The 19,644-nt window shown below is 30.8% G+C and overlaps 3 protein-coding genes and 1 long non-coding RNA gene across 4 annotated transcripts; 3 read left to right on the top strand and 1 right to left on the bottom strand.

Annotated features, from left to right (window-relative positions):
* The first annotated feature begins 360 nt into the window (after nt 1-360).
* Nucleotides 361-3,853, top strand: LOC123885124. The gene is made up of 3 exons (XM_045934380.1): nt 361-679; nt 2,847-2,946; nt 3,514-3,853. The coding sequence occupies exons 1-3, from the start codon at nt 448-450 to the stop codon at nt 3,584-3,586; spliced, it is 405 nt and encodes a 134-aa protein (XP_045790336.1). The 5' UTR covers nt 361-447; the 3' UTR covers nt 3,587-3,853.
* A 3,799-nt stretch (nt 3,854-7,652) lies between these two features.
* LOC123886760 (protein FAR-RED IMPAIRED RESPONSE 1-like) lies at nt 7,653-9,575 on the top strand. The gene is made up of 2 exons (XM_045936053.1): nt 7,653-9,454; nt 9,567-9,575. Exons 1-2 carry the CDS (start codon nt 7,655-7,657, stop codon nt 9,573-9,575), a joined length of 1,809 nt encoding a protein of 602 aa, XP_045792009.1. The 5' UTR covers nt 7,653-7,654.
* Nucleotides 9,576-9,578: 3 nt separating this feature from the next.
* Nucleotides 9,579-10,196, top strand: LOC123887550. The gene is made up of 3 exons (XR_006801570.1): nt 9,579-9,754; nt 9,847-9,921; nt 10,004-10,196. It is a non-coding gene; the product is annotated as an uncharacterized LOC123887550 (long non-coding RNA).
* Nucleotides 10,197-15,482: 5,286 nt separating this feature from the next.
* LOC123886759 (myb-related protein 308-like) lies at nt 15,483-17,256 on the bottom strand. The gene is made up of 3 exons (XM_045936050.1): nt 16,938-17,256; nt 16,684-16,813; nt 15,483-16,227 (listed from the first exon to the last, which is right to left on the bottom strand). Exons 1-3 carry the CDS (start codon nt 17,065-17,067, stop codon nt 15,483-15,485), a joined length of 1,005 nt encoding a protein of 334 aa, XP_045792006.1. The 5' UTR covers nt 17,068-17,256.
* Nucleotides 17,257-19,644: the final 2,388 nt, after the last annotated feature.

Raw genomic sequence — 19,644 nt, 5'->3', positions numbered from 1 at the left:
CAACTGAGCTAAGTTTAGCCCATGGACAATTTTTTTTTATTTTAATGACGTTGAATTTGCACTTGAATTTATTCTTTTATTTTTTTTTAAACCAAATGTATCCTCCACGCGCAATTGGACAGACTAATCTTCTCGAAGTAAATTCATTTAAAGAGTTGATCTTTTCCAACAAATACTTCTCCATACACACCGGTCAAGAATCGAACACAAAATCAACTGTCACTTGAATTTATTCTATTAATTTGAATGAATAAATATCTTTATTTATATATAAAAAAAATAAAAAAATTCACATATATTAAAGGTAAAAAAATATATCGGGGCAAATCTTCCGGGTCAAATCTTCCTGAATTTCAAACCGATCCACTTTCCTCATTCATCTTCATCACTGAGTGCATATACAACTATTAGGGTTTACGAAACACTCTGAACAAATCAATTACGAAAATGGCTTCGAAATCTCTTCTCAGAAATGTACCTGCATTATTTAATCGATTATCACTATCAAATTCAAAATCGCTTCTGAATGCCAATCACCACCAACCTTACCTTTTCCCAACTATTTCCAAAATCCAAAATATTCCTCAAAACGACGCCGAATCGGTGAAGAAACTACTTTCATCTGAAGGGTTTCTCTACCCATGTGGCCTCCCTTGTCTTCGCTTCTTTTTACCTAATGGTACTTTCTCTATCCTTGTTCTTTCATAGCTTAAATTAAAGCTCCTTTTTTTGTTGAAAAAAATTGGGAATTTTTTGTTTTGTATAAAGTTTTGTTTTTTAAGTTGCTTGATGAAAAAATGTAGGAGAAAACACAATAGGCTATGTTTTTTATGTGTGTAAAGTTTTGTTTTTTGAGGTGATTGATGAAAAAATGTGGGTGGATTTGATATAATACACATGAATTGAAATGTTTGTTTGGTAATTGTTGCAAAAGTGAAGTTTTTGAGATTGAAGGAGAATGAAGAATTTCTTTTCAATCTAATTTGATTTCGAATGCGAAGTGATCGAATAAATGCTTGATTGATAACTTATACTGTGGTTTTGTGATGTTAGCATTGTTGTGATTCATGTGTGTTTCATTGATTCACTCGGCTAATTTCTTGGCCGTGCTGTGTCATCAAAGTTTAGTTAATTAGTTAGTTTAAATTGGATGATTAGAAGCTTAAACTTAAGTTAGATATATGACCCTTTTTTCTGCCATGTGTTGAAATTTTACTTACAAGATCAAACCACTAATTATTAAAGAGGCTTTGGTTTTGGTTCCATGTTAGTTCACTTCTAGACCAGAAGATGAGGAAGGTTGTTCAAATATAAATTTTGTGGATTATATTATGGAAATTTATGCTGCTTCTAGTCTGGTTTCCTGCTTGATTTTTGTGCATATATATTAGTCATGGAAAATATGAACATCAAAAGGGAATTCAGGGATGGAAAATGATACCCAATATATCTATATAGGGGATTCAGTTACTCTAGGAATATGCTTGGTCTAAACTTATTTGCTTAATAACATTTTGTAATGCATATTTTAAAATTCCATCCATTGAATATCAGTAATATCAACGATATAATATTTTTATGTTGGTTATGCAATAATGTTGTTGAAATCGCAATTTAACTTGTAAGATTGCATGATTTTACTATCTTAATCTTCTGGAGCGAGTTGAATCGTGTACAAAAATGCATTCTGGGTAAGATCATTGTGCCACTGGGATCCCATTTCAAATTTTAAAATCATACACATTTTGCAATTTTGCTGTGCCAGATTCGAGTCAGGTTTACATGACCCAGTTAATTAAAAGTCCTCAAAATCCTAAAATAACACATGAACGAGAAATGAAATTGAGAGAGAGAGAGAGAGAGAGATTACCACTGATACAAATACAATGCACCCTGTTTCTCTTGTCTCTCGCACAGCTCGATCTTATTGATCTTAGTTTCTGTCTCGCACAGCTCGATCTTGTTTATCTTAGTTTCTCTCTTACACAGCTCACTGTCTCTTTCACATTCGCAACCCTCTTTGCCTCTCTTGCAGCTCTATGCCTCTCTTTTTGTCTCTCACATATCCAGGCTCCGAGTATTTTCTTATGTGGAGTTGTATTATGTTTGAGCTTAAGTATTTTATTTGTGGACTTGCTTGTATTATGTTTATGAGCTTATCAAACTTGAGTATTTTCTTTTAGTGATTTGATTAATTAAGACTCGTGAAATTGTGATTATGAAATTTCATTTGCATGCACTATACATTGAGTATTATTTGCATTTTGGTAGGATCATACAATTCTTGTTACAATCTTGCTACTCCATCCCAATCCTTGATAATTATTTTGGTAGGATCTTACGATCCTTGCCACAATCTTACAGTTTATAATTTTGTACCTCCTCTCAATCCTAGGCAATATCTCGCTTTTCACAATATTGTTAAGTGCATGCAAAATTTTAGACATTGATGTAAAGCTGTCTAATGAAGTTTGAAGTATTAATCTGTTTTTAAATTGTATGAAATTATGTTGTCAAAAAAAAAAATTGTATGAATTTATGTTTCATTGACCTTGACCTACTTATTAAGACCTTTCAAACCAACTATTGAATGTTGATGAAAATTCAATGGCCATAAAAAGTTATTAAGTAGATTGAGTTTTGTAGTTTGACAAAACTTTTTCCTATACTGATTGAATCTCTATCTATATCCTCAAATGGCCATATGATTTGTTATGCTTAACATTTCTATTACAAAGTGTATCTCTCGTACTAGCTTAAATATAAGATGATGTTCTATAAATTTTAAGCAATTTACATCCCTCTAGAATATATTTTTCATGTTAGTATTTATTCTCGTTCTTCAGGGGATAATTCTTCATCAGATGATCCAATGATTTTATTCCCAAAAAGGACATTTCAACCTAGCACTATCCGGCGAAAGAGGAATCATGGTTTTTTTGCTCGGTAAATCTTATATTTTTGTCCTGATGTCTCCTTTATTTTATTAAATATTCCCTTCATTCTTAATTATAAGCAAAAATGGGTCAAAGAAAGTTGATGTATTTGGTTCAAAATCTGGACCAAATCCATCAAGTTTCTTGTACTCACTTTTGCTTATAATTAGGAATGGTGGGAGTATAAATAAGAAAAGATGATTGTTTTAGCCTTCCTTTTCTTTTACATGCATGTCGGTGTTGGTAAATTTTAAAAATGTGGAGAATGTCACCATGCTTTAGGATACTCAATATGCAAGATCAAATACACAGACTAATATACATAGGATTTGAAGGAGCTGATCAATTAATGTCGTCACCTTATATGATTTCATTATACCTTCTATTGCTTAGATCTCTTGGCTTGTGGAATAAGTGAATAACTTGGAAATCGTGGAGAATATTTGAAATCTTTTTAATGTTAAAAAATAAATTAAAACCTATATAGAGATTGTTTCTTGGAACAGGACACCACATTGAATATTGTTGGCTATGTCTCTACACCATAAAGGTTAATTTTTTTCTTTTGCTTGAGCAGGAAGGCAACCAAGGGTGGCAGAAAGGTAATTGCTCGAAGAATAGCTAAGGGTCGGTTTAGAATTACAGCTTAGTGTCATTGACTTCAGAGGCAACGATGCAACATAGCACTTTAGTGCACTTGATGATAAGACTCGGTAGAACAAGGTGAAACATGAGTTCTGAGTATAGTCTGCCATGACCAAATTTTCAGGCAACTACCATGTATGGATATATTATGATTCCGTTTATTGTCTTTTTGGCGTTGCCCTCATTTTGCAATAATATGTAACTCTTACTGCTTGATGATAGAGTGTGATTGATTTAACTAAATTTGAAGTAGAGAAAAATTGAATTTCTTATATTAAACCATGTTCAATGGCAATTCTTATATTTTAGTGTAGGTTTATATTAGAGGTAAGAACTGGTTCATACAAGTTTCATTATTGAAGATGGATGATGTGAATGCCTTGTATAAGAATTGTTCTTATTACAATTGGTTCTTAATCATCAAAAGTTGTGAAATGCATTTTAAAGATGAGGTATTTTGTGAATTTGTGAGATCTATTTTAAGCTCTTAATGAAATGTATTATTGGAGTGAAATATTATAAATTTAAGATATACTAATATTTTTGAGTTGCTACTAATTGGATTATCAAATTCAAAATACATTGAGTATTGCTATATGTGGCGAAGGATAGGCTTCACGAACCTCCCAAAACATAGTGTACTTTCGCTATTTAGGACAACATAGTGTACTTTCGCTATTTTTAACGAAGTATGTATTCGCGATATGCAACATTTCTCAATTACATTTTATCATATCAAATGTTTTTCAAAGAAAACAATTCAAATTGATGCAAATTGTACACGCAAACATCTCTAAATATATGTTATTTTAATATTTAAATTGGATATTTTTTGTTTTAAAAGTAATCTAAACTAAACTACGAACACCCCTACATAACTGTGCTTAGGTGTTTCCATTTCTTCAATATAATCCAGAGTAACTTTCTGTGCTCAATGGACAATCTTCCATGTTCATTTGAGGTATGTATCCCATTGTGTTATCTTCGGTTGTAGTAGCTATGTGCACTATGTGATTGATGTGATGAAGATAGTATAAGTTTATGTTTTCTTATTTAAAACTAGAAAAGTTTGTATGTGTAATTCGATTTCATCTCTTATATCTCTGTTGGCAGAATCCTAAGTAGCAATTACCAATGTCAATGAGGAATCCACCAAAGGAGACCTTTGTTACAAATTTACATAGATTTAACTTCAAATTATTTGATATAAAAATGAAATGTTACTCCTTCCCTTTTTTGTTTTACTACTCCCTTTTTAAATGTCGTTACTTTCTATTTGTCGTTTTTTAACATCTCCAAAAGTTTTTTTAAGAAAAAACTAATGGGAGTGATGTCGATCTTTTACTATGAGACTTTTTTTTTTTTTTTGTCAAATAATCTCGTAGTTAAAATTTTATTTTTTAAAATGAATTAGAGGAAGTATTAGAGATCGAACTATAGTCCCAATATACTCTTCTTCTTTTTTTATATTATAATTCTTAACTTTTTATACTCCCATTGTCTCAGTTTATAAGCAAAATACTGCACTTGGGAATATTAATATTTGAAAAATGCATTATTCATTAAGTGAAAGATGTTAACCAAATAGTTAAAGATACCACAAGCAAGGATCATGCATATATAGCCTAATTGACTGCAAATAAGTTATGACCCTTTTTAGATCGTTGTGTAATATTTTAGAGGTTGTTGCAAGGAATGGCGTCGTAGCTCAGATCATATAGCCTAATTGACTGCAAATAAACTATGACCCTCTTTAGATCGCTCTGTAATATTTCAATGGTTGCCGCAAGGAATGACATGGTAGCTCCTGAAGAAGTAATAACTATCAAAGCCATAGGTGGATCATTTTTATTATTTTTAAGATTTATTTTTACTTACTTTTATAAAATTAAATTGAATTTAATTTGTTCGATATCTCTTCTTTCTCTGTAATCAATAACCAATAAAAAAATAATTTTACATTTTTCTATCCCATGAAACTTATTTCAAGAAAAACATAAAATATAATACTTATTATGTTTGTTTTTCTTAATATATATAAGTGTAAATTATTGTTTTTTTATTTTTAATTTAGGACAAAGGGAATACCAGTAAGGAAAAACTTTTTATAAACTTTTTTAGTATCTAATTTCTTTACAATATGAGACTTGAAATACACACAATACAACCTAATAAACATATGTATACCATATGATAGGCAACAAGTCAATATATAGGGGCATATCTCAAACAAAGCCTCAATTTGAATGAATTTAGATTGACCTATCAAGCAAAAAATGTTGCCATCAAAATAATCTTGTTTGGATACACCTACTTGCATGACAACAAGTAGGGACGTCCTCCAAAAAACTTCCTTTTTTGACAAATAAATTTTGATTGTACTAGTACTTTTTTTCTTTCTTTCTTTCTAGAGTGTGCCTTGCTTACCAAATACTCAACTATATTTAGGGGCAGCCTTTTATCTTCTTATATCACCTTTTGCTGAATTCCATGTGACTAAAAAGACTCAAGAAAAGGCAATTATATATTGAAACAAATTTAAATGCAAAATAAGGTCCAACATCACCTTTTATGAGACGCCCTAAAAATAATACTCCCTCATGTCTCTTTTATAAGAAACAAAAGTAAAAAAAAAAATTATTTATTTTTATAAGAAACTTGACCAAATTTTTAAATGTTTAAATTCACTTACGCCCTTATTTATAATGAGAGAAAAAATTAAAAATAAGTAAGTTAGTTGAATTAAGAGTAATTAAATAGGGGTATATATGAAACAAATTTAAATTTATAAGAGTATTAAATGAAAATAACTATGCACAATGTGTTTTATTGATCTGTGTGATTTTTTCAAAGTGTTCATTGTAAAAAGGACCAGGTTGAGTAAGAAAAAAGCTAACATGTGCCACTAAGAAATTGTATTGAAAATTGCATATTTTAACTCTTTAAATGTTAAAAATTGTTTTATTCAAGATAGAATTACTATTTGACATATCCTTAATTAACATACTCCTAAGAAAAATTTCTCATCCCACCTACCCACTTTCTCACTCATCCCCTGTTTTTCCATTTTTGCCCTTGGTCAAAAAATTCGAAATGCTTTTTCCGAATATTTTTAGTTCAAATTTGGAAAAAAATCGGAAAACACATTCCGAAGTTGTGTTTAAAGGCAAAAAAAATTCGGAAAACGCGTTCCGAAGTTTTTGACCAAGAGCAAAAATGGAAAAACAGAGGGGTAGATGAGAAAGTGAGTAGGTTGGATGAGAAATTTTCACTCCTAAAAGTACATGAGAGTCATTATAATGAGCTCTTAAAAGTTAAAAGTATCTAAACATATAAATGTTACTATAATAATACATGTTTTTATGAGACATACTATATTTTACAAAATGTTTAAAAGAATATATATATATATATATATATATATATATATATATATATATATATATATATATTATAAAATAATATTTTTATATTTGACTCTTAATATATATTTTTAGAGAAATGCTATCTCCAAACTCTCTCACAAACTCCTTCTAACACACTCCACTATATTGGTCCACGTTGCACCTTTTATGCAATTTAAAAAGGTAATTAATATTTTTTTTATTTTAATTTTTTTACTATAATAACTGCTCACGCGTTGTATGTAACCCACAATTCCCGCAAAAATAGTCTTTTTCCCTTGGCGCCACTGTGAATTCTCCTTGCCGCTACACAAATTGCAAGTTGTTCTTTTCTCTGTCAAAAAATTGTTGATGCATGCTACCATCACCTGTTTCGAAGACAACCAACATCTACAAGTTTTATATTTCACTACTACTTTCACTCTGTTATTATCTCTTAATTAAAGTAAGTTGAGATAAATTACGGGTTGATATAGAACTCTATGGCAATAAATACGTAGCTTGTAGACTATCAGTTTTAGCATATAATTTACTATTGTAATATATTTTTTATTTTGATGTTATCCAACCAACTTTATCTTAAATTTATTCTTTTACGTTTGGTATACTATAATTAGTTATTTTTGTTTTTAGTAATATATGGTTACTTGTTTTATAGTATAGGAATTCATGGAAGTTGATGGAAATGGAGAGCATGTTGTTGATGGGATTGAAGAGCAAGCTTTCAATGAAACTGCCGACAATTATTCATGTGCTGTTGAGGTTAATGATAAAGAACCATACACTGGAATGAAATTTGGTTCACAAGAAAATGCTCATTCATTTTACAGGGATTATGCTAAAGTTGTCGGGTTTGGAATATCAACTAAACATAGTCGTCGTTCAAAAGCTTCGAGACAGTTTATTGATGTGACTTATGCTTGCACAAGATATGGGAAGCAGCGGGAATCCATTGCACAAAATCCACGTCCTTGTTTGAAGGTGGAATGTGAGGCTAGCTTACGTATAAAAAGAAATTGTGATGGAAACTGGATTGTTCACAATTTCATTAAACATCATAACCATGAACTTTTTCCAGGATATGCACATTATTTTCCTTGTCACAGAGGAATCAATAAAGCTCAAAAGCATTGTATTGAAAATTGGCAACATGCTGGAGTGAGAACAAGCCAAATTTACGATGCAATGGCCAAACAACATGGAGGATATGAAAACATTGGTTGCTTGGAGAAAGATATCAGAAATCATTTAGATAAAGGTCGGCGCTTGGCTTTAGAATCAGGAGACGCAAATGCAATGTTGGAGTGTTTTATGCACATGCAAGAAGAAAACCCAAAATTCTTTTATGCAATAGATTTGGATGATGAGGATCGTATAAAAAATGTATTTTGGGTTGATGCAAAAGGTAGAGATGACTATCAAGAGTTTGGAGATGTGATTTCGTTTGATACCACATATATCACAAATAAGTACAAAATGCCATTTGCTCCTTTTATTGGTGTAAACAATCACTTTCAATCAAGGTTACTTGGTTGTGCATTACTCTCAGATGAGTCCACACATACTTTCACATGGTTGATGAAAACATGGCTCAGAGTAATGGGTGGAAAACCTCCGAATGCAATTATAACTGATCAAGATAGAGCAATGAAAGCATCTATTAAAGAGGTATTTCCTAATACTCGACATCGTTTTTGTCTTTGGCATATACTTCGTAAGGTGCCCGAGAAGCTTAGTCATGTATTGAGTAAACATGGAGACTTCATGATATATCTCAACATATGCATTTATAAGTCTTGGTCAAAACAACAATTTGAAGATTCATGGCATGAAATGGTAGAAAAATTTCAACTATCGAAAGATGTGTGGATTCACTCTTTATATGAAGAACGTGAACATTGGGTTCCTGTTTACATGAAGGATACTTTTTTTGGTGGCATGTCAACTACTCAGAGATCAGAGAGCATTAATTCATTTTTTGACAAATATGTATGTAAGAAAACTACATTACGGGAATTTGTTGAAAAATATAAGGTTGCTTTACAAGATAGAGAAGAGGCGGAAATGCAAGCTGATTTTAATACATGGCACAAACAACCTGTTCTTAGGACTCCATCACCTTTTGAGAAGCAAATGTCAATGATTTATACACATGAAGTCTTCAAAAAATTTCAAGTTGAAATTTTGGGATTATCTGGATGTCGTATTGTGAAAGAGCATAAAGATAATCAAGTTAACACTTTTAAAATCTTTGACTTTCAGAAAAATGAAGAGTTTATTGTAGAGTGTAATGTATCAAAAGAGGAAATATCATGCATATGTCACTTGTTTGAGTATAATGGATATCTTTGTAGACATTCATTAATGGCACTCCAAGCTGTTGGTGTATTTGCTGTCCCGCCACATTATATATTGAGAAGATGGACCAAAGATGTTAGAAGCAAGCATCACAAAAGGAAAAAGAAAGATGTTTGTTCTAGTAAGGAAAGATATGATCATTTATATGAAAATGCTATAGAATTGCTTGAGGAAGGATCATTAAGTTTTGAGAGTTATGATTTTGCATGTCATGCACTTGAAGAGGTCCTGAAACAATGTGTAACTATCAATCAATCTTTGAAAATAGACAAGGAAAAAGTTAGTCATAACAATTTACATGAGAAGCCACTACGTGATCCTCAAGAGAAAAAAACAAAAGGTGCTCCAAGAAGAATTAAGAGTGGAATAGAGAAAGGTCGTAAAAGAACATCTAATGATAAAAAAAAGAAGGTTAGAAGATTTCCACTTTATCAAAATTTCTACAATGATCTTATTTTAACATGATTTTCTCATTGTTGTTATATATTTGATGTCATTTGAAGTGATTTGAAGTCTGTCATTGTTTAAAGTGAAATAATATCTCACATGATGAAATCAAAGTTGCATCAACAACGATGGTATGACATTATACTTAATGTTTTGGCTATAAGATGCATTTTGAATTTCACCTAATTGTCTTTCATTTTCTCATTTTCACAGGCAAATCAAGAGTGTTCGAGGAGTTAATAAAGTTGTTATAGAGATTTGTTTTGTAGGATTTTTTATTGGATTTTTGTGCAAACTAGATGATTTTACTGCATTTGGTAGTGTTGATTTTATAATTCAGCTAGATCTCTTCACAGACCATATATTGTTACTTATATATACTTCTTAATTTATATTCAAATATTGTTTGCAGTGGCAGTTTGCATTCAAGACGTACACTATGTTTTAGTCCAAGAGTAGCTGATAATTAGTGTCTCGATCAACTTGTCTGGTTTACTTAAACAATCATTCAAATATTTAAAATGTGAAAGTTAGCTTCATCACTCTTCATTGCCTGCACAGATTATCCAAGTGACTATTTTTACGGGAATTGTGGGTTACATACGGCGTGTGAGTAGTTATTATAGTAAAAAAATTAAAATAAAAAATATTAAATACCTTTTTAAATTGCTCAATCAGTAACTAATTAGATGAGTCATAAAAGGTGCAAGGTGGACCAATATAGTGGAGTGTGTTAAAAGGAGTTTGTGAGAGAGTTTGAGGATAGCATTTCTCATATTTTTAAGACTCATGTTAACATTTTTCAGAAAATAATTATTGAGAAAAAAAGCCCTATATCAGCACGAGTGTTTTTGTGAACTTCCTTTTTGTTAAAAAGTTCTTGATAACTTTAATTTTACTTTGCTGCAAAAATGAAATGATTGAAAAACAATTATCAATATCATACTCGATGATTTTTCTAGATTATCTTTTCAGAATTGTAGATTTTTTTTTCTTCTTCTTTTATTACAAAAAACATTAATTTAACAACCAATAAAAATTAATTGCATAAATAAATTTATTTATGTGTCTGATTGTTATTAATTTTTTTGTGTCTGATTCTCGTTATTGAATAAATTATAGTCTCAACTTTTTTTTAGAGAAAGTGACTTTGCTTCATTTATAGTACTAAAGAAAAAAATGTTCGTATAGGTCCCTTAAAGATATTTACGTTAATCAGTTTGGTCTTATTCAGACCATTTTTTAGGGATCAAACTGATTAACGGAGATGTCTTTAAAAGACCTATTCGGACATTTTTTTTAAGGGACCTATTTAGACCTTTTTTAAATCAAAAATATTTTTAAGGGATCATTTTATTAATTAAGTCTTTAATTTAATTTAGTGTCCATCTTAATGACAGATTAATTCGATAACCAGTCCTCCCACTATCCATCAGTGGAGACCCAATTAAAGTCATAGCTGATAAAACTTTATATGGATTGACCAAAACGCAAAAAATTGTATCAGAAAAATTCAAACTGACACTTAAAAATAGCACACTTTGCGAGGTCCTAAGTCTACGGTACACCACCAGGCCAAGAGGGTTTATGTTACCACAAAATCATAGAATTAAATTATTAATTAATGTATTAATATCATGACTCTCACATTGTACCTAAAAAAAAGTCATGACTCTCGAGAGAAATTTTGGTTGAAATAAGAAAGTTCACCTTGTGAGTTCAATATATTCTTCGAGAAAAATTTGTCACAATTAAAATATGGCGAAAACTTCATGTATGTCTCTTGTACATAATAGAACTTGCCATATATATATATATATATATATATATATATATATATATATATATATATATATATATATATATATATATATATATATATATAAAATGTACTCATTATTTTTTGATCAAAATGTGTTCATAGTAGTATTTTATAAATCAGCGCACAAAAATTTAATAAAAATATGATTGAATATTTGCAAAATTTTGATAGATTTCAATAAATAATTTTTTATTTTTAAAAAATTGTATGCATAATTTTTAAGACGAATATTTCTATATTAAATTATTGGCTTAATTATACATTTGATTTTTTATTTATTTTAAGTTTCAAGTTAGTCTCTTATCTTTAAAAAGTTTCATGTTGGCCCATTACGTTTTCTTCCGTTGCATTAGTTAGTCCTCCCGTCAAATTTTAGGTTTCAAGTTTATCCTTATTTAATTTTGTTTTTTTAATTAAAATAAAATGACATGGAACATGAGTGGGACCAAACTTAAGGGACCAACTTAAAACTTTTAACTTTTGAAACTTAAAAAAATGATAAGGGACCAACTTAAAACTTTTACAAGATAAAGGACCAAACTAAAACCTAAAATAAAGATAATGGACTAAAAATGTAATTAAGCCAAAATTATTTAACATGTAACATTCGAACACATATTAACGTTCTTTTTCTTTTTCTTATAATAATGATAAGTAGAGTATTCACATTAAAAAGTATTTATCCCATAAGATAAAATTCAATATAAATTATGTTGGGTCATGTAGGGTCCGGGAATCATCACATCGGGCATTGAACAAATTGCACAAGTGAGTTGGACACTACACTTTAACCCAAAACCTTAAGGTGATAGGTTTATAGTTCCTCTCACTTATAAACCATTCAAACAATCATTGTTTCATCCGATGTGGGACTCAACTCGCACTTGAAATACCAACATCTCCCTCTCAAGTGTGAGTCCATCCATTATTTTATGGGTATGCTCTCCCTCGAACGGAAGCTTTTTCATCCACTTGTACCGCCGTTGTGCGCCATCAAGGTGACACTACACTTTAACCCAAAACCTTAAGATGATAGGTTTATGGGTCCTCTCACTTATAAACTATTCAAACATTCATTGTTTCATCCGATGTGGGACTCAACTCGCACTTGAAATACCAACATCTCCCTCTCAAGTGTGAGTCCATCCATTATTTTATTGGTATGCTCTCCCTCGAACAGAAGCTTTTTCATCCACTTATACCGCCGTTGTGCGCCATCAAGGTGACACTACACTTTAACCCAAAACCTTAAGGTGATAGGTTTATGGGTCCTCTCACTTATAAACCATTCAAACATTCATTGTTTCATCCGATGTGGGACTCAACTCGCACTTGAAATACCAACATCTCCCCCTCAAGTGTGAGTTCATCCATTATTTTATGGGTATGCTCTCCCTCGAACGGAAGCTTTTTCATCCACTTGTACCGCCGTTGTGCGCCATCAAGGTGACACGCCGCCTGAACACCCTGTTAGGAAGACTTTCAACACAAGGAACCGGATCAACACCACTCATCGGCTATGATATCATTGTTGGGTCATGAGGGGGTCCGGGGATCATCACACCGGGCATTGAACAAATTGCACAAGTGAGTTGGACAGTACACTTTAACCCAAAACCTTAAGGTGTTAGGATTATGGATCGTCTCACTTATAAATCATTCAACATTCATTGTTTCATTCGATGTGGAACTCAACTCATACTTGAAATACCAACAATTAATAATTTATTTACAATTATAACAATAAAATTTTAAAAATAACACAATTTATTGCAACTGCTTATAAATTTTGGCTGGAAAGTCTATCTATATTGGTGCATGCTTCGGAAAGTTGTTATCAAATCATAAAGTATACTACTATTTATGATATAACTGGTCTCCTTTCGCTAGGCCACGTTTAAGGACACTTTAGTCTCTCCTCCGACTGACCAGAAGCTTTTGTCTTTGTATCCATGTCGTGTGTGATCCATAAATGTCAGAGAGATCTAGAGAGCAATGGAACAAATTAAACGTCGGCATATATCTCATATATATCAGACTTAGCCACGTAGGTCTCAATCCTGTGTCTATCCTTTTTGGCGTGGCTGAGCGAGCCTTGCTCCTCCTTTAGATGAATTTTTGGATCTTCTTACGATGGTGTGTTAAGGATGTTTAGTTTTTGGTGTGCTTTATTATATTGTTGTGCGTGTTTTTCGAGTTTGTTCGTTGTTGACGGAATGTATTTCTGGCATCCCTTTGTATTCTAACTTTTCTCTTATTCTTATTGCGTTTTATATATAATATATTTTACCATTAAAAAAAACAAGTCACATAAGTCTCAATAATTAACACTCATATATAATTTTATTATCCATTATAATGTATATATAAGTTAAACAAATCTTTCATCAAATACAAGTTTAATTTTATTATTGGATCAATAAAATTTACTATTATATAAAAATATATTAAATCATATTTCTATATATGTGACATATTTATAAACAATAAAAAGTATATCTTACTATTATACACATTAGACAAATTCACTTTTATATATGTATAGATGACATTGATGCATGTAATTAAATAGCAATACACTGCATGGAAGTCACAGTTAGATCAATGGAAGTGCCTGAACTAGTATGGTTGAGGTTATAATTTTTATTTTTTTTGTTTTTCACCACCAGTTTAATCTGGTTCGGGGTCAGTTCTGGCATCAAGTGGTTATAGCCCCCTTCCGATCGCAGTTGCGGGGGTTCGAACCGCAGTCCTACCAAGTTCAGCGTCAATCACCACTGAACCAAATAACGATTGGTAGGTTGAGGTTATAAGAGTAATGGAAAAGGATATGTATGTTAGTCAATGTATACGTTAGATGATTAAATGCATTGAATCATTTTTTACACTCATGTGAAGAAATATACGTTAGATGATGAAATGCATTGCATAATTTTTTAGGTATTTCAGTTGATGCTAACCAGAGGAGAAGGACTATATATGACAACCTATCATTGATTTTAGGGGAAAAGGCCTTTGTGTTTGGAATGGTTGCAATTGTATATCTATGTGTTACGGGTAGAGTAACTCTTATCAATTCGGTTCTTTTTAGTTTATTTGACTATTTTTTTCTTCTTTTTTAAGGCGTCGATTTGTGTGAGAAGAGATTTGGGTAGCATTTAAAATAGGGTATTTATGGATATACAAGAGAGTGCTTTGAAGATGGTATGGTTGAATGATGTTTCATTTTTTGGTTTTGATTCATAGGTCGCGTAGGAATGCATGTTTATTTAGTTTACTCTAATTGGTGTAAATTAAATGTGTAATAGCCTCTTAATTTTATTTTTGAGAAGGCTAAAGTATTATAGCCCCTTAATTGCTTTCAATTCTTTTCTTTCTAATAGTAAGAATGCATCTAAGGTGTTTTCTATCGAATTGTAAATACATCTTTTACTTCTTATAATTCAATATTGTAATTGTAAAAAATGCATTTAATCATTATATAGATAACATCACACACATACATAAATTACCAAAGATACTTGAAACCCTACTATTACAAACTATCAAGAAGAGAGGAAAAAACGAAAAACCAAAACATAATTTTAAATACAAATAGGCGGATCAATACACAACTTCTTAGATTATGACTCTTTTTTTTTTTCTGAAAGACAAATAGATAAATATGTATAACAGATAAGACAGTCAGAATACAGAGTAAGGAGCAGGAGTATCAGAAATACTCAAAAACTAATAAAAAAGATTTACAAAAGAAACACCAAAAAGAACTCCAGAAAGCAACAAATCACCAAAACCGCTCAAAGCAACCACCCAAAATGGGAAAGAGAAAAGGAAAAGCCAACAAAGTGCGGACACCTCAAGAGATACCACTCAACAGGAATTGTAATCGAATTGATTAGCTTCCAAAGTGTGATCTTGTGAATAAATACTACTTGATGTGTAGCCCTGAATTTTTATTGTAGCTTCATGAGCTTCAAAATTAGATGATTCTTGGAAGCTACAAGCATAATCCTCATGGCTTTGATCATTGAATAATTTAGGCACAATTGGTTGATCAAATTCAACCAAGTGATGATGATCATGACACTTATCATATTGTTGCATTAATTCAATTGGGTTGCTACAAGCATAATAATCCTCAAAACTTTGATCACTCATTTTAGGCACAATGTATTCAAGTTCAAACAAGTCATCATCATGACATTGATCATATTGTTGAATTAATGTAGTTGGGTTGATTAATTTGTCAACAATATTTAGTGAGGTGGTATCACTTTTAGAAATTTGATTTTCTTGATTTGAATTGAGATGAAGAGGTACACAATCCATTGAACATGTATCTTCATAACAAGGAGGATTAAATATTGGTTGTGCTATTTCTGGAACTGGATTTTGAATATGAAAATTACTTTGTAAATTTTGAGATGAGGATGGAAAGTATAGGTGATCTTGATGATGATATTGATAATGATTGAAGGGGATGTGAACATTAGAAAATGTGTTGAAAGATGGAATAATATTGTGAGAAAGGATTCTCTTCTTTACCGATGAATTCCAAAAGTTTTTCACTTCGTTGTCTGTTCTACCTGGTAAGTGTTTGGCAATTTGAGCCCACCTATCCAAAATAAGTGTCGTTATAGTTTTTTATACATGTTAAAAAAATCAATAAATAAATAAATAAAAGAGCATTGCAATTTTAAAAAATTATATTTATCAACTAGTATTAGTTTTAAAAAAAGAGCATTGTCAATAATAATAGAGCATTGTCAATAATAATATTAAATTATTGGTATATTTGAAAAACAAATTAAATATCACGATTTATAGGAATATTGTATTTTATATGCAAGTCTGACGTTCGAACTCGTAATCTCCTGCTTATTCGAATAAGTGAAAAATCTTAATTAAATACCGACAGACAAAATCTGTCTCTAATTTTCATCGGTATTTAAACTTTTTCTAGTAGTGAATTCACCTCAAGAGGTGAATTTGTAGTCATTAAGCTACTAAAAAAAAAAAAAAACCTTATCAATTTAGTGCTATATATATGTAATGGATTTATATATCATACCTATTGCCTAGAATGCTGTGGAGTTCTATAATGAGTGCAGCTTCTTCATTAGAGAAATTTCCACGTTTCAAATCAGGTCTTAGATAATTTATCCATCTTAATCTGCAACTCTTTCCACATCTTTGAAGACCTAAACACATCATGATATATATAAATGAATATATAAAAAAACAAAAAAAAGTTTTGAGAATTATTCAATGAAATAGTAGTGAGTGAGTTTAAAATTTAATAAATAAATTTTCTTTTAATACTACCAGCCAGTTTTGGAACAGAGCTCCAACAACCTTGTCCATGAGTTGTGATGTAATTGATGAGTTTTTCATCTTCTTCTGGTGACCATAGTCCTCTTTTCACCTTCTCTTTGTGGCAACAAGTGTGTGCCATGATGTCTCTTGTTTCTTTTTTTTTTTCCTTAGTTTGATCAATATAAGTCTCAAATTACAAATATATCCAATAGGATAACAACAAGTATTAAGCTGTTTTGGTATTATTTGAAAAATGGTAAAAGAAATGACAGTGGAAAATCTAACTTCTATATTTGGCTTTAGCTTAAGAATAGAATAGGTTGCAATATTAAATTATGAAAAGATTGGTGTGAGCAGAGTACATTGAAAAGGATGATATATATATATGTATATATATATGTGCAGAAATTGTGAGGACACTAAGGTGGTGAAATCAATGTAGAAGTTGTACAATGGTGGCCCAATATAAAGGTTTTTGGAAATTAAAGAGATACCGGTAATAAATAGAGGGTTAAATATGTTTTTAATCCTTATAATGATTTACCTCTTAAATTTAGGGCATGTCTGTTTCAGATTTAAAACAGTAAATTTTTTTTTGTATTTTTGAAAATTTATTTTGTAAAATCGTTTTTTAAAATACTACAACTTTTTTATATTTGTTTTTTTTTAAAAAAAAATTAAATATTAATTTTGACATCATATAACATAAACATACATTATTGAAGATCAAAACATAGTCAAAATCACAATTTTTTCAAAAAGTTGTATTTCAAAAATGATTTTTATAAAAATCTATTTGAAATAGTTTCAAAATTATGTGATTTTTCGAAATTTTGATATCCAAATTTTTTTTCAATAAAATCATCAAATGCTTAAAATAACATTTTAAGAATAACTATTCAAACCAAATTTTCATTCGAAGCTTTTATAAAAAATTTATTTTCAATATTTTTTTATACAAAATTATTTAACACTATAAGAATCTATTTTAAAAAAATCGATAACAAACAGACCCTTAATTTATCTTTGTCAGTTTTTTTTTTAATGGAAAAATATACTACGTATTATATATAAAACGCAATATAAATAAGAGAAAGTTCAGAGTAAAAATTAAGGGTACTAGAAGTACATCCCATCAACACCAAATAACCTCTAAAAAATACACACAGTTATATAAGAAAGCACTCCAAAAGCTAAACAACATCCGTAACCAACCATCACAAGAAGATCCAAGGACCCATTTTTAGGAGAGACAAGTATCAACTACCAAGAAGGACAAACACACAGGAGGCCTCCAATCAACGAGACCTCACAAAGATCCAACTCAACACCCCGATAAACTCTGCTAGTTCTAGAAAAAAATAGGATACATGCCTCACTTGTATATGGATTATTTGAACTAATCGTTAGTTGGTCCAGTAGTGATTGGCGCTAGCTAGACTTAGTAGGAAGGACCACAGTTCGATCCCCCGCAACTACGATAGGGAGGGGGCTGACCTTCGAACCAAATTAGGCGTTTCAGTGGGTCGGATAAAAGTGGTGAAAAAAAAGAAGATAATTTGAAGAATGAAACGGTTGTACTTACAATTAATAGTAGTTAAGCAAATCATTGTTCTTAACTATTTGATTTCATTTAAACTATACTATATATGGGTGGATTATTCTATTAAGTTGTAGTAGTTAAGAAAATCTAGCATGCATGTATAAATTATAAAATACTCCCGCAGCGATCCAAGTCCAACTAACAAAAGTGTGGGTGAAGAGAGTACAGGGACCTATGCTTGCACAATTAAAATTAGCTAGCTACTGTAAAAGTCTATCTAATTTTATACAACTTTTGGATCAAGTGGTTTCAAAAAGCCATTGTGTGAAAGCTAGAAAACTGTCTCCAATGAAAATAGGATTAAAAATGCGCGCAGACAAAGTCAAGAGCATTATTCACAAATCTGAGTTTTGTAGTATAATCATACACACTTATATATAGAAAATGTGTTACACTTTTGATCAACTAATACAAGATTACTAACTCCTAGGGTAGTTATAACAGATTAGTTAGTAGTTATGAGGCAACGCTAACTAACTTGCTTTTCAAGTCACTTCATTGTCCTTCACTTTGCTATCATTATCATCCCCTAAAAAGTCATTAGGTTTAGTCTATTGGTGAAGATTTTGAGTAGTATGCTAGAGGTCATTGGTTCGATCTCCAATTTCATTGTAAACTAAAAAAATCATCCTTCTTGAACTGGAATGTACCCGATACCGATACGTATCTGATGGATACGTATTTGATACTTTCTGATACGTATCAAAGAAATATCCAATGATTAAATTTTATTTTTTAATAAAAAAATACTAGACGCGTTTATGATACTTTCCGATATCTATTTTAGTTGTTCTTATATATTTTGCATATATATATATATTTAATCTTTTATTAAAGTATCTTGGCTTTGTAAACTGCTAGATGGTCCTGCATAAAAAAGATTTTGTTGAAATATCTACAACATAATTCTTAGATGAATCTGGAAGCAAATGCAAGATTCCTACTTACACCTTATCGGTCCCTCCTAATACCAAATCATTTATATAAACTAGGAACCAAACTCATGATACCATATGAAAGCTAGAAAACTGACTCCATAAAAAGAGGATAAAAAATGCGCGCTAGCTAGCAAAGCTCAAATATATTATTCACAAATCTGAGTTTACTTTGTAA

The sequence above is a fragment of the Trifolium pratense genome, linkage group LG5 (genome assembly GCF_020283565.1).
Source record: "Trifolium pratense cultivar HEN17-A07 linkage group LG5, ARS_RC_1.1, whole genome shotgun sequence".
Classification (NCBI taxonomy): domain Eukaryota; kingdom Viridiplantae; phylum Streptophyta; class Magnoliopsida; order Fabales; family Fabaceae; genus Trifolium; species Trifolium pratense.
Note: the sequence above shows the minus strand (reverse complement) of the source record. Positions and strands in the feature narration are given on the sequence as shown.

Excerpts from the sequence above, each read along its gene's own strand:
- LOC123886759 (XM_045936050.1), bottom strand. The coding sequence starts at position 17,067 with ATGGCACACACTTGTTGCCACAAAGAGAAGGTGAAAAGAGGACTATGG. Across the intron at positions 16,814-16,937 it reads CTCTGTTCCAAAACTGGCTG|GTCTTCAAAGATGTGGAAAG; the intron begins GTAGTATTAAAA and ends TGATGTGTTTAG. Across the intron at positions 16,228-16,683 it reads CACAGCATTCTAGGCAATAG|GTGGGCTCAAATTGCCAAAC; the intron begins GTATGATATATA and ends TATTTTGGATAG.
- LOC123886760 (XM_045936053.1), top strand. The coding sequence starts at position 7,655 with ATGGAAGTTGATGGAAATGGAGAGCATGTTGTTGATGGGATTGAAGAG.
- LOC123885124 (XM_045934380.1), top strand. The coding sequence starts at position 448 with ATGGCTTCGAAATCTCTTCTCAGAAATGTACCTGCATTATTTAATCGA. Across the intron at positions 680-2,846 it reads TCGCTTCTTTTTACCTAATG|GGGATAATTCTTCATCAGAT; the intron begins GTACTTTCTCTA and ends CTCGTTCTTCAG. Across the intron at positions 2,947-3,513 it reads AATCATGGTTTTTTTGCTCG|GAAGGCAACCAAGGGTGGCA; the intron begins GTAAATCTTATA and ends TTGCTTGAGCAG.